The 22,537-nt window shown below is 37.4% G+C and overlaps 1 protein-coding gene across 4 annotated transcripts in view; it reads left to right on the top strand.

The window, feature by feature from the left end:
• EPS15 (epidermal growth factor receptor pathway substrate 15) overlaps positions 1-22,537 on the top strand; it is a 196,850-nt gene that overhangs the window by 141,232 nt on the left and 33,081 nt on the right. For all 4 annotated transcript variants that reach the window (XM_012518810.3, XM_023584095.2, XM_004476485.4 and 1 more), the window contains exons 19-21: positions 13,432-13,467; positions 14,801-14,937; positions 18,820-18,889. In XM_012518810.3, the coding sequence (XP_012374264.2) occupies positions 13,432-13,467; positions 14,801-14,937; positions 18,820-18,889 (243 nt within the window). The remainder of the gene's footprint in view (positions 1-13,431; positions 13,468-14,800; positions 14,938-18,819; positions 18,890-22,537) is intronic.

A 22,537-nucleotide genomic window follows, 5' to 3' on the forward strand; every position in this document is an offset into this window, starting at 1 on the left:
TATTTCTTTTTGCTGCCTACTTGCTGCAGCTAGAACTTCTGGCACAATATTGAGTAACAGTGGTGACAGTGGGCATCCTGGCTTGTTCCTGAACTCAGCTGGAGAGCGTTTAGTCTTTCACTGCTGAATACAGTGCTAGCTGTAGGTTTTTCATATATGCACTTTACTATATTGAGAAAGCTTCCCTCTCTTCCTATCTTTTCAGGTATTTTTATCAAGAAATGGCCCTGTATTTTGTCAGATGCCTTTTCTGTATCGATTGAGAGGATCATGTGATTTTTCTTCTTCAATTTATTAATGTGGTTTATTACATTAATTGATTTTCTTGTGTTGAAAACCCTTGCATACCTGGGATAAAGTCTATATGATCGTGGTGTATAATTCTTTTTAATGCACTTTTTGTGTTCAGTTAGTGAGTATCTTGTTGAGGATTTTTGCATTTATATTCATTAGAGATACTAGTCTGTAATTTTTTCCTATGGCGTCTTTTTTTTTTTTTTTTAAGATTTATTTTATTTCTTTCTTTCCCCTTCCCACCCCCCCATTGTCTGCTTCTTTGTCCATTTGCTGTGTGTTCTTCTGTGTCCACTTGCATTCTTGTCATGTGGCACCGGGAACCTGTAGCCTTTTCTGTTGCGTCATCTTGCTGCATCAGCTCTCTGTGTGTGCAGTACCACACCTGGGCAGGCTGCACTTTTTTCACGTGGGGTGGCTCTCCTTGCGGGGTGCACTCCTTGCGCGTGGGGCTCCTCTATGGGGGGGATGCCCCTGTGTGGCACGGCACTACTTGTGCACGGCAACACTGCATATGGGCCAGCTCACCACATGGTCAGGAGGCCCTGGGTACTGAACCCTGAACCTCCTTTATGGTAGGTGGATGCTCTGTCAGTTGAGCCACAACTGCTTCCCTTCTATGGAATCTTTATTTGGTTTTGGTATTAGGGTGATGTTGACTTCATAGAATGAATTTGGTACTGTTCTTTCCTCCTCAATTTTTGGAAAGAGCTTTAGCAAGACTGGTGTTAGATTGTCTTTGAATGATGGGTAGAATTCACCTCTGAAGCCAGATGGTCCTGGGCTTTTCATCTTTGGGGGGTTTTTGATGACTCTTTCAAGTTCTTCACTTGTGATTGGTTTGTTGAGGTTTTCTCTTTTTTCTGGGGTTAGTGTAGGTTGTTTGTGGGTTTCTAGGAATTTTTTTTCATCTCACCTACTTTTTTTTTTTTTTTTTGGCATTCAGGTGTTCATAGTATTCTCTTATGATTTCTCTTATTTCTGTGGGCCCCCACTCTAATTTCTGATTTTATTTATTTGAATCTTCTCTCTTTTTTTCTTTGTCACTCTAGCTGAGGGTTTGTCGGTTTTGTTGATCTTCTCAAAGAACCAACTTTTGGTTTGTCGATTCTACTAATTTTTTATTCTCAATTTCATTTATTACTGCTCTGATCTTTACTAATGCTTTCCCTTCAGCTTGGTTTGGTATTAGTTTGCTATCCTTTTTCTGGTTCCTCCAGTTGTACAGTTAAGTCTTCAATTTTAGCTCTTTTTTCTTTTTTAATGTAAGGATTGAGGGCTATAAATTTCCCTCTCAGCACTGCTTTTGCAGTGCCTTTAGTTGTTTTTTTTCTAAAGACAATTTATTGAAATACATTACTCATATGCAAACATACATAAACAATACGTGAATTTAAAACAAACATGCACAACATCATACAGGTCTCCCATACATCACCACAGCACAGATACCTTGCGTTGTTGATACATTTATAACAAATTATGAAAAAACATCATCAAAGTATTAATACTAATTATAGTTCATATCTTATATTTGGTGTATTTTTCCCCAACCCACTGTGCTTTTTTATTCATAAACCATATAGTTTATCTAAAGAGTACAATAAATGTCATTTGGTATAATCACTGACTTGTGCCCTCATCACTTCAATCAATATTAACACATTTTTTTGTGTAATGAAAATGCCATAGGGTTTGATTTGTTTTTTTCTCATTTTCATTCATCTACAGATATTTGTTGAATTCTCTTGCAATTTCTTCTTTGACCCACTGACTGTTTAAGAGTGTGCTGTTTAATCTCCATATATTTAAGGGTTTTCCCTTTTTCCGTTGGTTATTGATCTCCAGCTTCATTGTTATGATCAGAGAAAGTGTTTTATATAATTTCAATCTTTTAAAATATATTGAGACCTGTCTTGTGACCCAACATATGGTCTGTCCTGGAGACAGGTCCATGAGCACTTGAGAAAAATGTATATCCTGCTGTTTAGGGGTATAATGCTCTATAAGTGTCTGTTAAGGCTAGCTCATTTATATTATTCAAACTCTTTGTTTCTTTATCCTCTGTCCATATGTTCTATCCAATGCCATGAGTGGTGTGTTGAAGTCTCCTTCTATTATTGTAGAGATATATATCTCTCCCTTCAGTTTTGCCAGTGTGTGCTCATATATCTTGGGGCACCCAGCTTGGGTGCATAAATATTTATTATAGTTATTTCTTCTTTGTGAATTGCCTCTTTTATTAATATATATTTACCTTTTTCATCTCTCATAACAGTATTGCACTTAAAATCTATTTTGTCCAATATTAGTATTGCTACTTAAGATCATTTTTGGTTACTGTTTGCATGCAATATTCTTTTCCAACCTTTCAGTTTCAACTTTGTTGTAGCCTTATGTCTGAGGTGAGTTGCTTTTCGACAGCATATAGATGGCTCAAATTTTTTACTTTCTATCATTCTGTGTCTTTTGACTGGGGTGTTTAAGCCATTAACATTCAATGTTATCATAAAGGCAGTACTTACTTGTCCATGTTATTCTTTGACTTTCCATATTCTTATCTTAATATTGTCTGTCTTTTTACCTTTTAATTTACCTTTCCTAATAATCTTCATTTCTACTCTCTTTGCCAAGTTTTTCACCCTTGTTTTTTCCTTTTAGGCTGCAGCATTCCCTTTATTATCTCTTGTAATCCTGGTTTTGGTAACACACTCATTCAGTTTTTGTTTGTCTTTGAAGACTTGAAAATCACCCTCTTTTTTTTTTTTTAAGGAGGTACCAGAGATTGAACCCAGAACCTTGTATGTGTGAAGCAGGCACTTAACCACTAAGCTACACCTGCTCCCCTCACCCTTATATTAGTTTTTTTTTTTTTTTAACAATAAGTCTTTTGTATTCATTGTATTATCCCCAGGAAAAGAGGGGAAGGGGAAAGGGTCAGCGTGTGTTACAAAATGATAGCAGAAGGGAATGGAAGTACCCAATACAAAATCGACTATCGAATAAACATACCCCAGTGATGGTGTCACCAAAGCCCAAAGGGGCTCAATCTCCTGCAATTAGGAGGGAGGGGAAAGAATTAGGGAAAGAACAGACAACTCCATGCTTTCCTACCCTTCTTTCCTCACCATAAATTAAGATTCCACACAAAGCTTTGATTTCTAGCAGTAAACATGGAGTTACATTCTTCTGTCTCCTATTAAACAATCTTGTAGTCACTTTGTATGTTTCTTGCCACTGCGTAAAAGTTCCTGATGGATTTGGATACATTTCATCTTCCATTTCTTGATCTCTCACTCCCACTTTCTACATGGATACCAACCCTCCCCCTCCTCATTGTTTCTCTCTATCCTAGGATTAATGATTAAGTAGATTTTCACCCTCATTTTTTTGAAGAATTGTTTTGCTGCAAACAGAAACTTGACTTGCAGGTTTTCTGTTTCATTACCTTAAATACATCATACCACTTTCTTCTCGCCTTCATGGTTTCTGATCACTGGTCGGCACTAATCTTATTCAGGTTCCCTTGTATGTGATGGTTTGCTTTTCTCTTGCTGCTTCCAGAAGCCTCTCTTTATCTCTGGGATTTGTCATTCTGAATAGGAGGCTTCTCAGAGTAGGTCTTTTCTGAGGTATTCTGTTTGGGGTGCATTGTGCTTCTTGGATATTGGTATTTATGTCTTTGATGAAGTTTGGGAAGTTTCTGGTAATTATTTTCTCAAATATTCTTCCCCTTTTCCATCCTTTTCTTCTGACACTGATAACATGTATGTTTTGCATTTCATGTTGTCATTCAGTTCCCTGAGTCCCTGTTACATTTTTTCCATTCTTTCCATTCTTTTCTCTGTTTCCCGTCTTTTTAAAAAAAATTTATTTACCTTATTTTTCTTTATTTATTGCTCCCCCCCTCCCCCCATGGGTTTCTCATCTCTCTGCTCATTGTTTGCTTGCCTTCTCCAGCAGGCAGCAGAAACCAAACTCCAGATCTCCCACATGAGAGGCAAGTACCCAAAGGTCTCAGCCACATCTGCTCTCCATGGGCTGCAGCATCTGCTAGCTTGTGGCATCTGCTTGTTACAGCAGGGACAGCGTCCAGCTCATTGCGGCAGGGGCAGTGTTTGCTCTTTTTCTTTTAGGAAGCACCAGGTCCCAAACCAGGGGCCTTCTCTGTGGTAGGCAGGCACCTAACTGGTTGAGCCACATCCACGTCCCTGTTTCCTGTCTTTTTAAGTTTAGATATTCTGTACTATATATCACTAATTCTTTCTTCCTTCAAATTAAATGTGCCATTTGCCTCTAAAGTATTTTTTGGCTCAACCATTGTGGCTTTCATTCCCATAAACTGTGTTACTTTTCTTTGCAGGCTTTCAATTTGTTCTTTATGCTTACCCAGTGTCTTCTTAATATCCTTTATCTCTTTAGTCATATTTTCCTTCAATTTTTTGAATTGATTCAGTTTCGTGTGATTATCACTGATTAGTTGTCTTAAATCCTGTATCTCATCAGGATATTTGGTTGTTTCCTTTGGATGAGACATCTCTTCCTGTTTCCTAGTATGGATTGTCATTTTTTGCTGATGTCTAGACATCTGAATATGTTGGTGATTTACTCTTATGGTCAATTTCTCTTTCTTGCCAAGTGGTTTTTTGTTTCTTCTTTCCACAATTTTTCTTTCATATTTGGTTCAACTTATCCTGATTCTTTAAAATTGCCCAGCTTAAGTTTTCACAATTGGGCCAGGTTCTCAATAATGGGGCACAGATTTTCTCCCAGGAGTTCAAACTAAGAGGAACCTAAAAGCAGATTTTCTTATTGCAGTTTCCTGACCAACCAGTAGAACCTTTCCACGGTGGTGTTTCTTTCAACCTTCACTTGCAGGTGTTTCTTGTCTGGCCAGTGCCAAGATTCAAGCCAACTCTGCTGGCCAAATTCACTGAAGAGAAACCATTCTACACCCTTTGCCTCATCCTCCGAGTTCTTCCCAGGAAGGAAGACATCTGTTCCCCTTTCAGTTGGCTGCACTGTGCCGGGGGTTTTATCCGGGCTGCATGCCTTGAGGGTAGGAGATGGGTGCCTTCCCAGCCACCACAGGGGTTTAGTAACTCATGGTTGTTGTTTCAGGTTCTTCATCTCTCTGTCCCTCTCCTTCCTTTGGGTTGCACAGTACTCTCCTGGTCTGCTGACTCCTAAAGCAGATTCCTCAGACAGCTTTTGGCACTTTCTCCATTGTTTTTGTGAGGGAGTTGAGCCCTCCCTTACTCTGACGCCATCTTCCCCGCCCTTATTTTTGATAAAAAGTCTCACCAGATATAAAATTCTTGGTGTGGCAGTTGTTTTCTTTCAGCACTTTAAGTGTTTTGACCCACTGCCTTCTTTCCTCTGTTTTTTCTGAAAGAAATTGGCACTCAGTCTAATTGGGATTCCCTTGTACCAGAGCATGCTGCTTTCTCCTGTAGAATTTTCTTCTGGTCCTTTACATTTGATAGTCTGATCAATATATGATTGTTACTGGATTTTATTTATCAATATATGATTGTTACTGGATTTTATTCTTAACTATGCTGCAGAAGTGAATTTCAAGAGTACATCGGGTGAGTTAAGCCTGTAATTGATTCAGGTAGGGAAAGATGAGAAATGGGAGAAAATTGCAGACTGTGGGTCCCAGGTGAAGAGGAAGGGGCTAGAAAGTGATAAAGAGGGCTGATCTACAGGCTACGATTTCCCATTATAGGTTATAAATGCCCAGGTTTTACTTGCATGGCCACGTGACAGGGGAAAAATGTTGAGAGCGGTGCACAAAGGGTAGGAACAGGTCCAGAGGCAAGAGAGCACACTTAGGCTCTGTGCCTTACTTTTTGAACTCTTAATTGTTACACCCCTTTGCTAATGGCAGGGGAGGGGTTCCACCTGTTTGCTGTTTTGATTGATTACCCCACCCATCAATCCCCCATGAGGACCCAATGATAAAGTCCTTAGGGAATATCTGGGGCTTCTTCTGGCTTCCAGAAGAGGTCTTTGTTGTGAATGGCAGAATCTTGGGCGTGGGGGTCTTCCAGCAGCCATCTTCGGGGTTTTTGATGTCCACGTGGACTCTGCCAAGTTCCAGATCTGTCTGTTGATTCCCTGTCTTACTAGCCTGCTTCATGATGGTATGTATTTTTCTTCATGTTTGTCCTGTTTTGTGTTCTCTGGCTGTGTATTAGTCAGCCAGAGGGGTGCTGATGCAAAATACCAGAAATCTGCTGGCCCTTATAAAGGGTTTTTGTTTGGGGTAGGAGCTTACAGATACCAGGCCATAAAACATAAGTTACTTCCCTCATTTAACTCTATTTTCACGTGTTGGAGCACGATGGCTGCTGATGGCTGCGAGGGTTCAGGCTTCCTGGGTTCTTCTCTTCTAGGATCTTGCTTCTCTCTGGGTTCAGGGTTCCTCTCTTCTCAAGGCTTGCTTCTTCCTGGGCTTAGGGTTCCTCTCTTCCCTGGGGCTGGCTTCTCTTTCCTCTGTGAGCTTACTTCCTGGGGCTCGAGCTTAAGGCTTCAGCATCAAACTCCAACATCAAAAACCCTCAACTCTGTCCTTTGCCATGCCTTTTATCTGTGAGTCGCCACCCCTTAGTGGCCCTAATGACATGGCCCAATCAAAGCCCTAATCATAACTTAATCATGCCCAGGTACAGACCAGATTACAAACATAATCCGATACCTAATTTTGGAATTCATAACTATATCAAACTGCTACACTGGCCTTCAGGGATATGCATATTCACATCTTTTGTCAAGTTTATGAAGTTATCTTTCATTATTTCTTTGAATATTCATTCTGCCCCTTTTTCTCTTTCTTATCCTTCTGGGACTCCCATAATGTATGCTTGATGGTATCCCAGAGGTGTGTTAGACTGCTTTTGCTTTTTATAATTGTTTTTTGCTTTCTGCTCCTCAATCTAACTCATTTCTAGTATCTTATTTTCAAGTTCACTGAATTTTTTCTTCTGTCAGCTCCAATCTGCTGTTGCAACTCTCCTGGGAATTTTTCATTTCAGTTTTCATGGTCTTCGGCTCCATTAATTCTCTGTGATTCCTTTTAAAAATTTCTTTCTCCTTTCTAAGGTTCTCATATTGCTTTTTCATTATTCCTGATATCCTTTCGTTCTTTCTATGTCTTTTTCTTTATCTCTTTGAGAATTTTTAAGATAACTTTTTGAAAAGTCTTCGTCAGGTACCTTCACATTCTGGTCTTCTTTGTTGGTGTTTTCTGGATTTTTATCCCCTTCCTTTGAATGGGCCATCATTTCCTGTTCCTTTGTTTGTCTTGCACTCTTATTATACATGGTCTATATTATTTTTAAATATTAACTCAAGGATTTATTCCCTTAGATTTCTCTTTCTTCATTTTGTAACCTGCTGGTGATAGACAAACATTGTCTTGAGCTTCAGCCCTCCTATCAGGAAAGTCTGCCTAGAGGGAATGCGGTGGGCAGGATCCTTCCTGTCTTTTCTGAGCCTATTTCCTTCCTGGGCTTGTACTTCTTAGCTGTTTTAGAGTTCCCCCTTTTATAGGAGTTTGAATGCCCCCTCTGTTTCCCTGGAGACAGGTCTCCCTCTCCTATGCATTTAAAGCAAACAGGCCTTTTCCTCAGATTGTCCACCTCTATAGTTTTTTACACTCCTTTTGTTGTCTATAGCTGCTTCCACCTGGAGGGCAAATTCTGGGAGGGGGGCACACTGGAGAGGTGTTTCGGAAGTCAGTTTTTCCCAGCTGAAACAGGGCCAGGGACCCACAAAAGCAGAACAGACTGGCTCCAAAGTGCCCTGGGGAGGGGATCATGAAGGACGCTCAGAGCACCATCTACAGTTTCCCAAGCTGAGCTTTCTTGACCTTCCCAGCAAATGCAGCCCTTCAGCTAAGTATCCTCCACAGCTCTAAGGAAGCTTAGTGTCTTTAAGACTCTTACGTTGCCATCTTTGTCCTGGGCAGTTTGGAAAATAACTGCCTTTATAGCCTGGCCCTGAGCTGTCTGAAGTTGCTAATCAGAAGCCATGATCAATGATGAACTGTGTCCACCCTGGTCTTGGGGAAGAAAATTTTTTATGTCCCTTTCTGTCAAAAGTAAGCTAGCCAGGGCCTGGACCCCACAGCAGCCTGCTACAAGAATAGGGGATGGACATAAGTAAAAACTGCAAGGAGAGAGCAATTTACTGGTCTTTACCATTATTTACCATCCTCTTCCTCCTGCGCTTCCCTACATGCTGTACAGTGTTTTAGTGGCCTTTGGAGTTCCACAATAGTTGTTTCAGACAGTTTCTGCATTTTTAATAGTTATTCTGGTAAAATGACTCAATCCTGGATCTCCCTGCTCTGCCATCTTCCCACAGTTCTCCAGTTTCTTCATTTCTGAAGTGGTGATAATAATATCCAATCCAGTACTCTTTTGAAGAGTAGAGATTTTGTTGGTAAAATTTTTGCTGTGGTGGGGAGCAGATGTGGCTCAGGTAAGTGAGGGCCTGCTTCCCATGTACAAGGTCCTGGTTCGATCCCTGGTACCTCCTAAAAAACAAACAAACCAGAAAACCAATTCATTGGAGAGCAGATGTAGCTGAGTGGTTAAGTGCCTGCTTACCATGTATGAGATCCTGGGTTCAATCCCCAATACCTCCAAAATATTTAAAAACAAAAAATTTGCTGTTTATCTATCATTTCCCATCCATCTTTACCCTGAACTTGTGGTCAAGGTAGGTACAGTTTACCTCTTTTATGAGGTATTTTGATATTCTGCGTTCACGCTTTCTTATTTTAAATATTTCCTAAAGGTGGGTTGCATTCATTGTTTTATTTACTTTTTTTAAAGTTTATTGAAATATATCATTTGTACATAAACATACATAAACAATAAGCGTATGATAGTTGTGAACTTACAAAACATATATAACATCAAACAAACATATATAACATCTCACCCTACCACCAATAACTTGCATTGTTTTCAAAAATTTTAACTAATGATTAAAGAGCACTGTCAAAATATTATTACTAAATAAAGTAGTTTTCCCCTAACCAATCCGATTGTTATTATCTTTATATCATTTATATATGAACATACATAAACTATTAAGTGTATAGTAAAAGTTGTGAACTTACAAAGCAAGCATGCATAACATGATACAGGGGTCCCATACATCAACCCTCCACCAACACCTTGCATTGTCATGAGATGTTTGTTACAAACTATGAAAGAACGCTGTCAAAATCTTACTACTAATCATAGTCCTTATCTTACATTTGGTGTGTTTTTCCCCCAACTCACCCTATTATTATTTTTTAAATATATTTTTTATGACAGAAGTTGTAAACTTATAAAACAGTCATGCACATGTGCAGAATTCCCAAACAACACCCCTCCATCAACATACCACAATATGGTGTGTCATTGGCTACAGATAAAATAATATCATCTGATTGTTACCATGTACATAGTGTACATTTGGCTCACATTTTCCATACTCCCTCAATAGCAACACAGGACATCTTTTGCATAGATGCAAGAATATTACATTATTACTACTAACCACAGTCCATAGGTCATTCCAGCTGTATTTTTCCCATGCTTCTCCACATTCCCATCACCCTGCAGTAGTGATACACATTTATTCTAGCTAACAAAGGACACTCTTGCATCTGTACCATCAGCCACAATTTTCACCCACCTCTTGGTTCACTGTGCTATCCAGTTCCTAGATTATTCTCAAGCATTCTGTCAGTTGGCATTTACATAACTAGACTACCATTTTCAGTCACATCCCCATTTGTAAACTAGCTGTTACTCACTGTGTGTTACCATCCACTCTATGCATTTACACAATTTTACAGTAAAGCTAATTAAAACTTGTACATACATTAAACATTAGTAGTCCATTCAGTCCTCCTCTTATTTCCTTTAAGAATCCACCACCTACCACCAGGTCTTGAAGATTTTTTCTAATAATTTCTTCTAGAAGTTTTATGGTTCTTTTATTTTTAGTGTTTTTTTTTTACATTTTGAGTTAATTTTTGGAAAGGTGTGAGATAGGGGTCCTCTTTCCTTTCAGCTATGGATGTCCAATTTTTTCAGCACCATTTGTTGAATGGATTGTTCTGCCTGAGCTTTGTGTGTTTGACAGGCTTGTCAAAAATCACTTGACCATACCTATGAGGGTCTGTTTCTGAACCATAAATTTGGTTCCATTGCACTATCGTGTCTGTCTTTAGGCCAGTACCTTGTTGTTTTTACCACTTTAGGTAGGTATTATGATTTAAACCCTGGAGATGAGAGTTCACTTTTCCTTTTTATGATGTTTCTGGCTATTCAGAACTCCTTATCCTTCCAAATAAATTTAATGATCGTGTTTTCAATTTTTCTTTAATACTGGTGTTATTTTTATCGGGATTGCATCAAATCTATATATCAATTTGAGTAGAATTGACATCCTAATGATATTTAGTTTTCAAATCCATGAGCATGGAATGTTCTTCCAGTTATTTAGGTGGTTGGGGTTTTTTGATTTCTTTTAACACTGGGTTGCAGTTTTCTGAATACAAGTGCTTTACATCATTGGTTAAGTTTATTCCTGACTTCTTGAGTTTTATCTGTCATATTTTATTTTCAACATGCTTTTGATACTTTTAGGTACTTTTATTGATATAATCTTCATTTCTAGACTCTCTTCCAGGCCTCTCTCTCCTGTCTTTTCTTTCCAGGCTCTAGCACACCCTTTTGTATTTCCTGAAATTCTGGTCTCTTGCTTAGAAATTCTCTCAGTTGCTGTTTATTTGTGAATATTCTAATTTTGCCCTCATTTTTGAAAGACAATCTTGCTGGATATAAGATTCTTGACTGGAAGTTTTTCTCTTGTAGTATCTTAAATATATCAGACCACTATCTTCTTGCCCCCATGGTTTCTGGTAAGAAATCAGCACTTAATGTTATTGGATATCCCTTATATGTTATGCATTGCTTTTCTCTTGCTGCTCCCAGAATTCTCTCTGTCTTTGGCCTTTGACATTCTGATGAGTATGTGTCTTGGAGTTGGTCTATTTGGATTTTTTCGGATGGGAGTACGTTGTGCTTCTTGGACAGGGATATCTATGTCCTTCAATAGGGTTGGGAAATTTTCTAACATTATTTCTTTAAAAATTCCTTCTGCACCTTTTCCCTTCTCTTCTCCTTCTGGGACACCCATGACACATATATTTGCATGTCTTTTGCTGTCATTTAGTTCCCTGAGACCTTGTTCAATTTTTTCCATTCTTTTCTTCATCTGTTCTTTCGTGTGTTCACTTTCAGAGGCCATTTCTTCAGGCTCACCAATCCTTTCTTCTTCCTTCTCAAATCTGCTATTACATGATGCCCATGTTTTTAAAATTTCATTGATTACAACTTTCATTCCCATAAGATCTGCTATTTTTCTATGTATGCTTTCAAATTCTTCTTTGTGCTCATCTAGTGTCTTCTTAATATCCTTAATCTCTTTAGCCATCTTATTGAATTTATTAAGGAGATTTGTTTGAACATCTGTGATTAGTTGTTTCAACTCCTTTATGTCATCTGGAGGCTTATCTTCTTCCTTTAACTGGGCCATAACTTCCTATTTCTTGGTGTGGATTGTAATTTTTTGACGGTGTCTTGGCATCTGGCTTCCTAGAGTATTTATTCTGGGTGCAGTTTTCCTCTTTAGTTTGGGGCTTCCTATCCTTTCTCCCTTGCTGGTTGTGCAGTAGGAGCCAAGCATGTAGTTGGTGCTGTAAGCTGTGGAGGCTAAAGCTGCCCTCATTGCACCAGGGGTAATGAAGCTTCTTCCAACTTTCTCCTTAACCAGGGGTAGGGACAGAGTCACAACTATGTGGAATAATCCACATGCAGGCCTAGACTGTAGTTGTCCAGAGAGACTGATGAAGCTTCACATCCCTTTCTCCCCTGCCTGGGGCAGGGATGGGGCTGCAGGTGTGGGCAGCAGTCTCTGCAGTGCGAGTCCAAGATGACCTCAGTTGCCCTGGTAGACTTTTGATTTTCAATCTACGGCAGCCAAATTTACCTGCAGTTACCTGGATAGGCTGGTGCAGGGTGCCTTAGCCTCCTCCCTGCCAGAAGCGGGGCTGAAGACTAGGCAGTCCGCAGGCTGATCTGTGTGAAAGTAACTGGTTCCTGCCGACACTGAGAGTTTCAGTCAGCCTGGCTTCCCCTCAGGCTGGGGGTAGAGTCAGAATGGCGGTTGCTGGTCTCTTTCTGACTTAGGCTGTTTACACACTCCTGTTCCCAGGGTTATCTCTTAGCCAGCCAAGTCTCCCAGTCAGTAGCCAAAATTGGCAGCCAACCGTCTCCTCCTCCCCTGTGTCTGGGAAATGGAGCTTCCAATTCCTGTCGCAGAACAGCTCGTGCTGCCAGAGTAGGACAGTCACCGGCCTCTGCAGCTTGGCCAGTAATTAACAGGAGAGGCTGGCGCAAGTCTCCGCAGCTTCCTTCCTGCTGGAGGTGGCACTGGGGCCTAGGCTAGACCTGCAGTATGATCTGGATGGAAAGAAGCTGGTACCCAATAGCACTGGGATTTTCAGTCTGCCCTGCTTCCCCTCTTGCCAGGCACGGAGTTAAGATGGAAGCTCCTGGCCTCTTTCTAACTTGGACAGACTCAAGCTTTAGCTGTTTTCACGATTATACTGTAGCTCACTGAGTTTCCTCATCAGTAGCTGAAATTGGTGCCCAACTGTCTCTTCCTACCCTGTTTTGGGGAAGTGGAATTTTCAATTCCAGCCGCAGAACAACTCCCGAGGCGGCTTGTGCCTCCAGTGGAGGATGGGCAGATGGGCAGTCTCTTCCTTCCATTCCTTCAAAGACATTGCAGGATGTTTTTCTGGTCCACTGGAGCCCCCAAACAGGTGCTTCAATTAGCTGCAGAGAACTCTGGGTGTTTGCTAACTGCCCTGTAGCAGGAGCTGACTGTAGGAGCTCCTTACTCCACTGCCATCTTGCTGTTGTCCTGTTTTATTTACTTTTTAGGGGATGTAATGAAACAAACTTTGCTTTAAGAAATTCTGCTTTGCTTTGTTTTGAAGTGACCTTTCTTTAAGTAATGGTGCCACAACATTTTTCATTATTTCCTTTATTGCAGGTGATCCTTTCCAGGATGATCCTTTTGGGAAAATTGGTCAGTATATTATTGAAGGCCACCTAGCTTTAGTTTGATTCTTCTTAATTATAAGCTTAAATTTGAAGCAGCATGTATTTTAGGAATGGGAGATTACAAATTGTGCAGTTGCAGGAAATAGCATTTCATTTTATTCCAAGTTCGAAACTGAGCCAAGGTATAAAACCTGGCATTTTCAGAAAAGGAGTGGTAGATTCTTGCAAAGTTACTTAATAAGCTATTAGATGTTCTATTTATTTATTTATTATTTATTTGGAGGTACCAAGGATTGAACCTGGAACCTTGTATGTGTGAAGCGGGCATTCAACCACTGAGTTACACCCGCTCCACTTTTTTTAATATATATAATATTAGTTTTTATACTTTGGTGCTTTATTGACACTGATTTCTCCTGATTTAGCTACAAATTAGATGATCAAAATGATCTGTACAAATAGTACAGGGTTTAGAAGTTAATTTTGCTTTCCTAAGATTATTGTCTATTCATATTAACGGGGAGAAAGAAAGCATATTGAAGGACTGCTGATTTTCAAGTTCTAGTTATTCTTCTCTACTAGGATCTTCACCTTTGAATATCATACATCAGTCATTTAGGCAGTGCCTAATTTTCCTTCCTGCATTATGCTTTGTCCTAAGTAACTCAGTAATGTTAGCAAACATGTTGTATATAATTAGCTGGGCATTGTTATGAATATTAAAAACAGATCAAATTACATAGATGATATAACAGGAAAAAATTTAAGTAAAACATCGAGAAATTTTCAAGATATTCTTTCTCTGGAATTGTTCCATTAGAATAAAACAAATCTGGTTTGTGGTTTTGTTTCCCAAACCTGTTCAAAACTTTTGGCTGTTAGCTTAGAGCATTGGAAAATAAATATATTTTAGAAGTATTTGTTTCTATTGTTTTCTTTAGTTATGGTAGTGCAGAATAAGGTGTTTTAAAGTGGTATCTCTTGAAATAAAAAAAATAAGTTTGTTAGATGAAGGTTTCTGTATATTTTATCAAATTCTCAAAGGAATCTGATCCCCAAAAGAATAAGAATCACTGGCATATAGGAACTATTTAACCTAGCAAACAGGTAATATTTGTGTAAGCAAGTATTGGAATTTTTTATTTGACTTGAATGATAAACCAGTTGGAAAGAATATTAATTAAAGCTAGGTGAACCTGTCTGTACTTGTAAAAATAATCAATATTCACACTACAAAATACCTAACTTAAATTTTTGCAAGAGTTCAAAATATCTCAAGTCAATGATCATGCTATCAGGTGATAGGAAATACAGTGTATTGATCTTTGGTCTCTCAAATATTTGCACTGTTTCCTTAGATCCATTTGGAGGTGATCCTTTCAAAGGTTCGGATCCTTTTGCATCTGACTGTTTCTTCAAGCAGTCTTCTACTGATCCTTTTGCCACTTCAAATCCTGACCCTTTCAGTACAGCCAGCAGTAGCAGTAATACATCGGTAAGTGGGATAGTTGAAAACTGTATGTATATTAAATGGTCAGCAAGTGTACTAAGTGAGTTTCTTGAACTATACAGTGATTAAAGAATCCTCTTTTAGATTACTTCTGATGGGCCAGTCATACTAGAATTTCAGTCTCATCCCAACCTATCTTATTTTTGGTTCAAACTGATGTTTCACAGCTTGATCATCCCAGAATTGACTAGAGTGACTTATCGCATCCAAAAATTCAGTTCATCTAAAGGGACCAAATTTTATTCCATTAGGAATATTAAAAATAAATGGTTGGGGCAACAGATGTGGCTCAAGCAGTTGAGCACCCAACTCCTATGTGGAAGGTCCTTGATTCAGTTCCCAGTGTCTCCTAGAGAAGACACAAAATGAGCAAGACAACAAATGACAAGAAAAAAACAAATGAGCAGAAGTGACTATGGCTCAAGCAATTGAGTGCCTGCCTCCCACATGGGAGGACCTGGGTTCGGTTCCCAGTGCCTCCTAAAGATAACAGACAGACCATGAGCAGACACTGAGGGAAAAAAAAAGACAATGAGCAGACAATGAGTACAAACAATGAGCAAAAACAATAAGCAAAGAGAAGTGGGAGCCGTGGGGTGAGGGGATATTTTAAAATAACAATTGGAAAACCATAAATCAGTCTTCAAGCTTTTCAGAAATATTTGGTGAATTATTGAAATGATGGAAATGAAAAGAAGCAACACTGATATTTTAGAAAAGTAAAATCATTTATGTTAATTTACAGATACATGTTGAATGTTAATCTTGTAAAGAAGTATAAATTCCCAGTAAATGTCTGGCTCCGCCAGTCACTATTTAATAACCACATACCTTGATCCAGATACTTCTGAGTGCTTTACATACATTGTTTCTAACGTTCACATCAACCTGGCAGAGTAGGTGTTTTTATCTCTTTTTAAAATTAGAACACTGGGACTCAGAAAAATTAATTTAACATGTCCAGGGTCACATAGCTAGTGCTTTTGTCACCTAGACACTTTTAAAATTTTATATTATGAATATTTTAAAATACTCAAAATAGAGCAATATGGTGAAATATTTTAATAAACCTACCTCTATCACTGAATTTCAATAATTGTGGATTGTTTTAGAGGGTTTTTTGTTTAGTTGGTTGGTTTTTAATGTTTACTTGGAGAGTTATTTTTTGAAGCAGCATATTTCACATCTATAAATAAACCAGATCCAGAAAGGGATGTCTGTGTGACAGACATTTCTAGCAAAAATTGTAATTTTTAATTCTTTCAGGTTAAGGTAATTTCCTTAAAAGAGCAATTGTTTCTTTTAAAGATAACAGATTTTGATAGTCTTGAATTGGCTTCCTGACTGTAGTTAGTCAAGAGCTGCTTAGTGGTCAGCAGCTAGTGTTTTCCATTGATGTGAAACTGGGCAAATAACTCTGTAACAAATATTTGTCATGTCCACAGGGGAATGGATACTCTATTTTCCTATAGTGTTTAGTTGCAGTTTGGGCCTATTTGCCAAATTCATTAAAAAAGTGACTGCAACCTGAATTCTTCCCTTCCCAGTCCCTTATTCTGGCCCCTCCTTCTTCACTGCTATTATTTAAAGAGCAAGAAAGCAAAAGTAGTTTTTCCTAATTTAAAAATAGACTTATTTCTCCTGCTTTTTTCCCATGGTGAGATTTTTCTACTATTTGTTCTGCTTTAATTTTTCTGTTTTTTCCCTGGTGTTGGAAAGCAATATAATAGCTAGAGCTTATTTAGTCTTTTTATGTGACAGATACAAATCATACCATCAGAGACAGGAGTGGATGACTGATGTAAAAGAGAACATTTGAGTGACAAATTTGGTTACGTTGTCAGAGATTTTTGAAACATTAATTCTGTAAAATCATACTACCTGAGTTTTAATTATGAAAATTACCTTTACATGTTAAATTGGCTAATTATAAACTGAACATAACATAAAGAGAATTTTGTGGCCACTTTTTCCTCCTTGGGTTGCACATTCCATCCTATTCCTCTTATCCCAATGGCCTTTTAGCATATTGCACAATGCATAATAAAAGAATAAAAACTAAAACTGGCGTGCATATAGGCAGGCTCTTCCTCTTTCTCTCTGATGATAAATCAAATATGCAAGCTATTGTTGAAAATCAAACATTTATTTTTCCTTCTGTCAAATTCAAGAGAAGTAATACTACTAGGTGACTTAGTTAACATCTCAGTGATTGCTCCTCACATCTAATATTGAATATCATATTAGGGAAATGTGGAAAGTTACATTGCTATATAGACCAGCCTAATTTTTTCTTTAATTGCTGTTAATTCATTCAGCATATATCATCAGAGTATAATCTAGTATGCTAGTTTAGTAATAGTATTATTGGCACCATTTGAAATAAGTGGTATCATTTCTGTTTCTAAAATTTAATTAGTATTAATTACTTTTTTATGTGAGTAGTATTAATAGACCTTCCTTTGTAAAGAGAGAATAGGGGAGTAGATGTGGCTTAAGTGGTTGAGGACCCACTTCCCACATGGGATAGCCTCGGTTTAGTTTCTGGTGCCTCCTAAAAACAAAACAAAACAATAAAAATCAACAAGCAAAATAAACAAAAAACCAACTCAGGGGAGCCAATGTGGCTCAGTGTTTGAGTGCTGACTTCTCACATGCAAGGTTCCGGATTCAATTCCTTCTCTGGTTCCTAAAAGTAAAAAAGAGAGAGAGAAAGAATATACTATAAATCCCAGTTGGCATTACCATTTTCTTTTCTAATACCTTTGTTTTACTTGGAAATTTATAAGTTGATATTTGGCAATATTCTTTGACATTCAGTTTTTAATATCCATCTTCTTAACAATTGGACAATAGAGCCTATAATACAGATGACACCAATAGCCATACGTCAGAGTAGGAGATAAATTTTTCAAAAATCTTTACCACCTCTTTTGCCTACTCTGTTTGCTAAGGCTTTTGGCTGACCCCTTGAAAGAACCTGTTGCTAGAAAGAGAAAGTTCTGATATTTTCTTTTTTTTTTTTTTAAAGATTTATTTATTTATTTATTTATTTATTTATTTATTTATTTATTTATTTATTTATTTATTCCCCCTCCCACTACCATGCTATTTTTGCTGTCTGTGTCCATTGCTGTATGATCTTCTGTGTCTATTTCTCTTTTTGTCTTCTTTTTTCTCCTCTAGGACTGACAAGGATTCAATCCTGGGGCCCTCTGATGTGGAGATAGTTTCCCTGTCACCTGTACCACCTCAGTTCCCTTGATATTTTCTTAAATATGCAATTTGTTTTACTATGATTAAAAACTAGAATATAAAGTAGGAAGACTTTTCAATCAGGAATCTCTGGCCTCTGGTAAAATTCTCACACTTCGTAATCATCCTTGCCAGTTGATCCCAGATTTTTACTTGACTTATTATTGAAAGCAGCAGGATTGTTTTTAAGTAAAAAGCTGTCTCTTAGGTTTCTTTTTTTTTTTCTCTCTCTCTCCTCTCCTGCCTTCTTCCACCTCCTGGCTACAGAATACTAAAGTAAAATTCTTTTGGGCAACAATTAAAAATTGGAAATTCTAGCATTTTCTGAATATTTAAGAGTTAGAATAGTGTGCATCCTAAATGCAATGTGATATCTTGGAATAAAAAAGGGACACGAGTGGAAAAACTGGGGAAAATCTGAATAAAGTCTGTTCTTTAATGGTTTTAAATGAATATTAATTTCTTAGTTTTGGTAGATGTACCTTGATTGTATAAGATATTAACATTAGAGAAAGCTGATTGAAAGGTAGGAATATTCACTTTTGAGTTGCAAGGAAGTTTCACCTGTTAAAGACTGCCTCTCTCGGTCATGGTTTTGTGTGATTTGTTTAGGTAGAAACATTGAAATACAACGATCCTTTTGCTCCTGGTGGAACCGTTGTTGTTGCAGCAAGTGATTCAGGTAAAGAAATAATTTATTAATTTCTTTGAATAATAAATATTATCTTTTCCTTTAACTTTCCTTCTTAAAAAATGTTTTGACTCCAGATATATGTCATACTTAGTTATTTATGGCTTTAAAATTATTGTGTAGTCATATCCAAATGTAATCTACAAATAATAATGACAGATTTTTTATGTAACATTTTTTACTTTTTTATTCATTATCACTTATTTATATTAAACATCTTACTAGAATATGTACTCTAGCCTGTATCAGTAAAACCAATAAAATTATTTGCTTTATAAAGGCAGTGTTGCTTAGCAGCTTCAGAGTCAGCATTGACTGTTAAGGGTCTTTGCCTAAGTTCAAAGATTAGTAACTTCCAATAGGTAATGATAAAAGCTTTACAAATAATGCATAGGTTCTCTTAATAATACTCTATTATTCTTGTAATGAGAAAATTTCTTATTGTGTAATAATTTACCTATAATAAGAGAAAAGCTAAATGTTCTAGTGCTCATCCTTTATGGTTTGTTTATGGTATCTGGTTTTTTATTTATTCTTTTTAATAATCTTTTAAGTAATAGTCTTATTTTAAAGATCAGAAAACTGAGCATGAGAACAGTTAGGTAACTGAATCAAGTTTGTGCAGTTTACTAATTTGAACCATGTCAAGCCAAGATTCAAACCTAGACCTGAGTTCAAAAGAGTTCAAAAACTCTTTCTTGGTACAAGATGTAGCTCCTACCTGCTTCCCATGTACAAGGTCCTGGGTTCATTCCCTGGTGCCTCCTTAAAAAAACTCTTTTTCAATTAAGTAACTATTTCTTTCCCACTAGTCATTTAAAAATAAAATAGACTAACAGGCCAGTTATTATGTGAGAGAGTAGGGAATTAGAGGGAAGTGGACTCAAGCATGTAAATACTTTATCTTGCTGAAAATAGGATGCCTTATTTTTCTAGATGAAAATAACATGAATTGTTCAATACACAAATTTGCTGATTGTGACAAACTTAGGATTTCAAGTATAGAGAATGATTGATAGAGATACCTTCACAACTTGGATTTCTTCTATTAAGTGAAATTTACCAAGATGAAATTTAATTTAGATAAACTCAGAATTCACTGGGCAGCGTGCATTATTTGTTTTCAGTTCGGAAATTAACTCCCTACCTCCCTACACGAGTAGCAACAAGGAGGGATGTAAACCATAGGATATGGAGAAACCAAAATTTAATGTAGTGCTGAGTATTGATTTAAAATACACAAATTTAGAATGAGAACAAATGAGATTTCTAAAAGACTTGTGGTCTAACAATGGTAAAATTACTTCTTTTTAAAATATATGTACTTTTTCAGCCCCTCATTCTTAAGGTGAGAAATTAATATTTTGCTAGAGATATTAAATGATTAGAAAAGATAATCAAAGAGAATAAATTGAAAGTTTAATACATTTGTAATTAACTCTTAATTGCCCACTCTAAGGAAATAGTGAGTGCCATGAGAATTATTATTTAAAGCTTCCGAAAATTAAAAGAAAGGGCAGTCACATCCATTTAGGGAAAATCATGAATGATTTCAAAGAAGAAAGTGACTTTTGTGGTATGCCTTGAAAGAATGGACTAGGATTTTATCAAGTATATATAGGAAGAGAGGGCACATGAAGCAAATAGAGCAACATGAGCAAGGAATGGAGGCAGATTAAAAAATATACACGGGAAAAAAGATAGATATTTTGAAGAGTTTTTCAGTTAGAGGAAATATGGGATTAAGTCTGCAGTGATAAATTGGAGTCTTACTGTATATTTCTTAAGCTTTTGTTCGTCTTCCCTTTCAATTCCAGTTCCTAGCTCATTTTCTGTAAGACTGTAGAATAAATGACTATAATATCCTATTTTAGGAGGAGGCTAAGATTTATTGTTGTTAATCCTAATAACAGTAATAGCTACTATTTATTGAGCACTTAAATAAATCCAATATTCAGTGTGCTAACCATTTTCACTTTGTCTTATTTAATTCACACAGCAATTACATGAGAATTGCCATATTTACTGTATAGATAAGGAAATGAACAGAGAGATGAAGCAGTTTTCACAAGGTTAAAGACCTAGCAGTAGATGGAGCCATATTCAGTGAAGTCTGTGGAAAACTTAGCTTTCTTTGATTCTCCTTCACAAAAGGACAGAAGCAGTGTTACTATATGGGTTTGTAAATAAAGATCGATGCTATAGAGATTGAAACAATAGGCAGGAATGACATTATTTCTCCAGTTAACTTTTCAATAGACATGTGGATGGTGCTTCCAGAACCCTGGATGCTCATGTCCTTAAACTCTTCTCCAATAGTCTTGTTCTCCATCCTACCTCAACTATTTATCCCATGGTCATACCCTAGACCCTAGACTTGACTTTACTTTACTTTACTATTACCCATAAATACAACCTATTAATTGTGTGCATCCCACTCTTTGACCACCTGCTTACTTCCTCTAATATCCTGATTCCATCAATCCTTTGACCTTACCAAGACCTACGATCCATTGATCCCTCCATGTTTTCACTCTTCCTCTCCTCTGTGAGGTCCCCACATCTCCCCTTAACTAGCTTATAGTCCATGGTCAGTCATCATACTTCATTTATGATATCCCCACATCTCTCATTACTAGCTTATATTCCATGGCCAATCATAATACTTTATATATATAAAATACCCTGATTGTCCTGTTCCTCTCTCCTTTGTCATATTTGCCTGACAGGACCATACACTAGTTGAATCCAGCTCTCTGCCTCCTCTTCTCATTGACCAGTACAACTGAACTTGACTGGAAAAAAACACAGTGGTTAAGAATGCAGACTCTGGAGCCAGACTTTTAAACTCTGTGCATTATCTGTAAAAGAGAAATAACAATATCTACCTCAAAAGTTTTTATGAAAATTAAGTTTATATTTGTAAAGAATTAGAATAGAAGAGTACCTGGTACATAGTGCTGTTTAAGTGTTTGTTAAATAAAAGCCATACAATTTAGTGACCAGTCATACTGTACATTCTTTTTTTAAAGAAAAAAATGAGTTACCTTCTTCTGTTGACAGGGTAAAGTGTCCCATTCAAAGAAGAGTTTTCCAAGTGAATTTTTTAAAATTTGAGAACTTGTGAGTTTACAGAACAATCACGAATACCATACAGGATTCCCATGTATTACCACTCCTCCAACACCTTACATTTTTGTGACACATTTGTTACAACTAATAAAAGACCATCATCATACTACTGCTGCTATTTATAATCCATAGCTTAAGCAGTCTACACAAACCATCCTATTATTAACACTATGTATTAGAATTGTTTGTTATAGTTCATGAGAGAATGTTCTCATATTTAGACTATTAACCACAGGCCATCATTCACCATGGGGTTCACTGAGTTACGTGGTCTCTGGCCTTGTATAGTCCATCCAGAGTGTACCCTCAGTGGCTCTCAGTTTCATCACAGAGTTGTGCTGTCATCCACTCAGTCCATTTCAGAATGTTTTTATTACTCCAAAAGGGAAAATCCCATACCTCTTTATACATCTCCATTATTGACCCTTAACATTGATATAATACCTTCTTTGTCCTTGCTGTAAAAATATTACAATATTGCTGTTAACTATAGTCTAAGTGTTCCAT

Source organism: Dasypus novemcinctus, chromosome 9, assembly GCF_030445035.2.
Source record: "Dasypus novemcinctus isolate mDasNov1 chromosome 9, mDasNov1.1.hap2, whole genome shotgun sequence".
Lineage (NCBI taxonomy): Eukaryota > Metazoa > Chordata > Mammalia > Cingulata > Dasypodidae > Dasypus > Dasypus novemcinctus.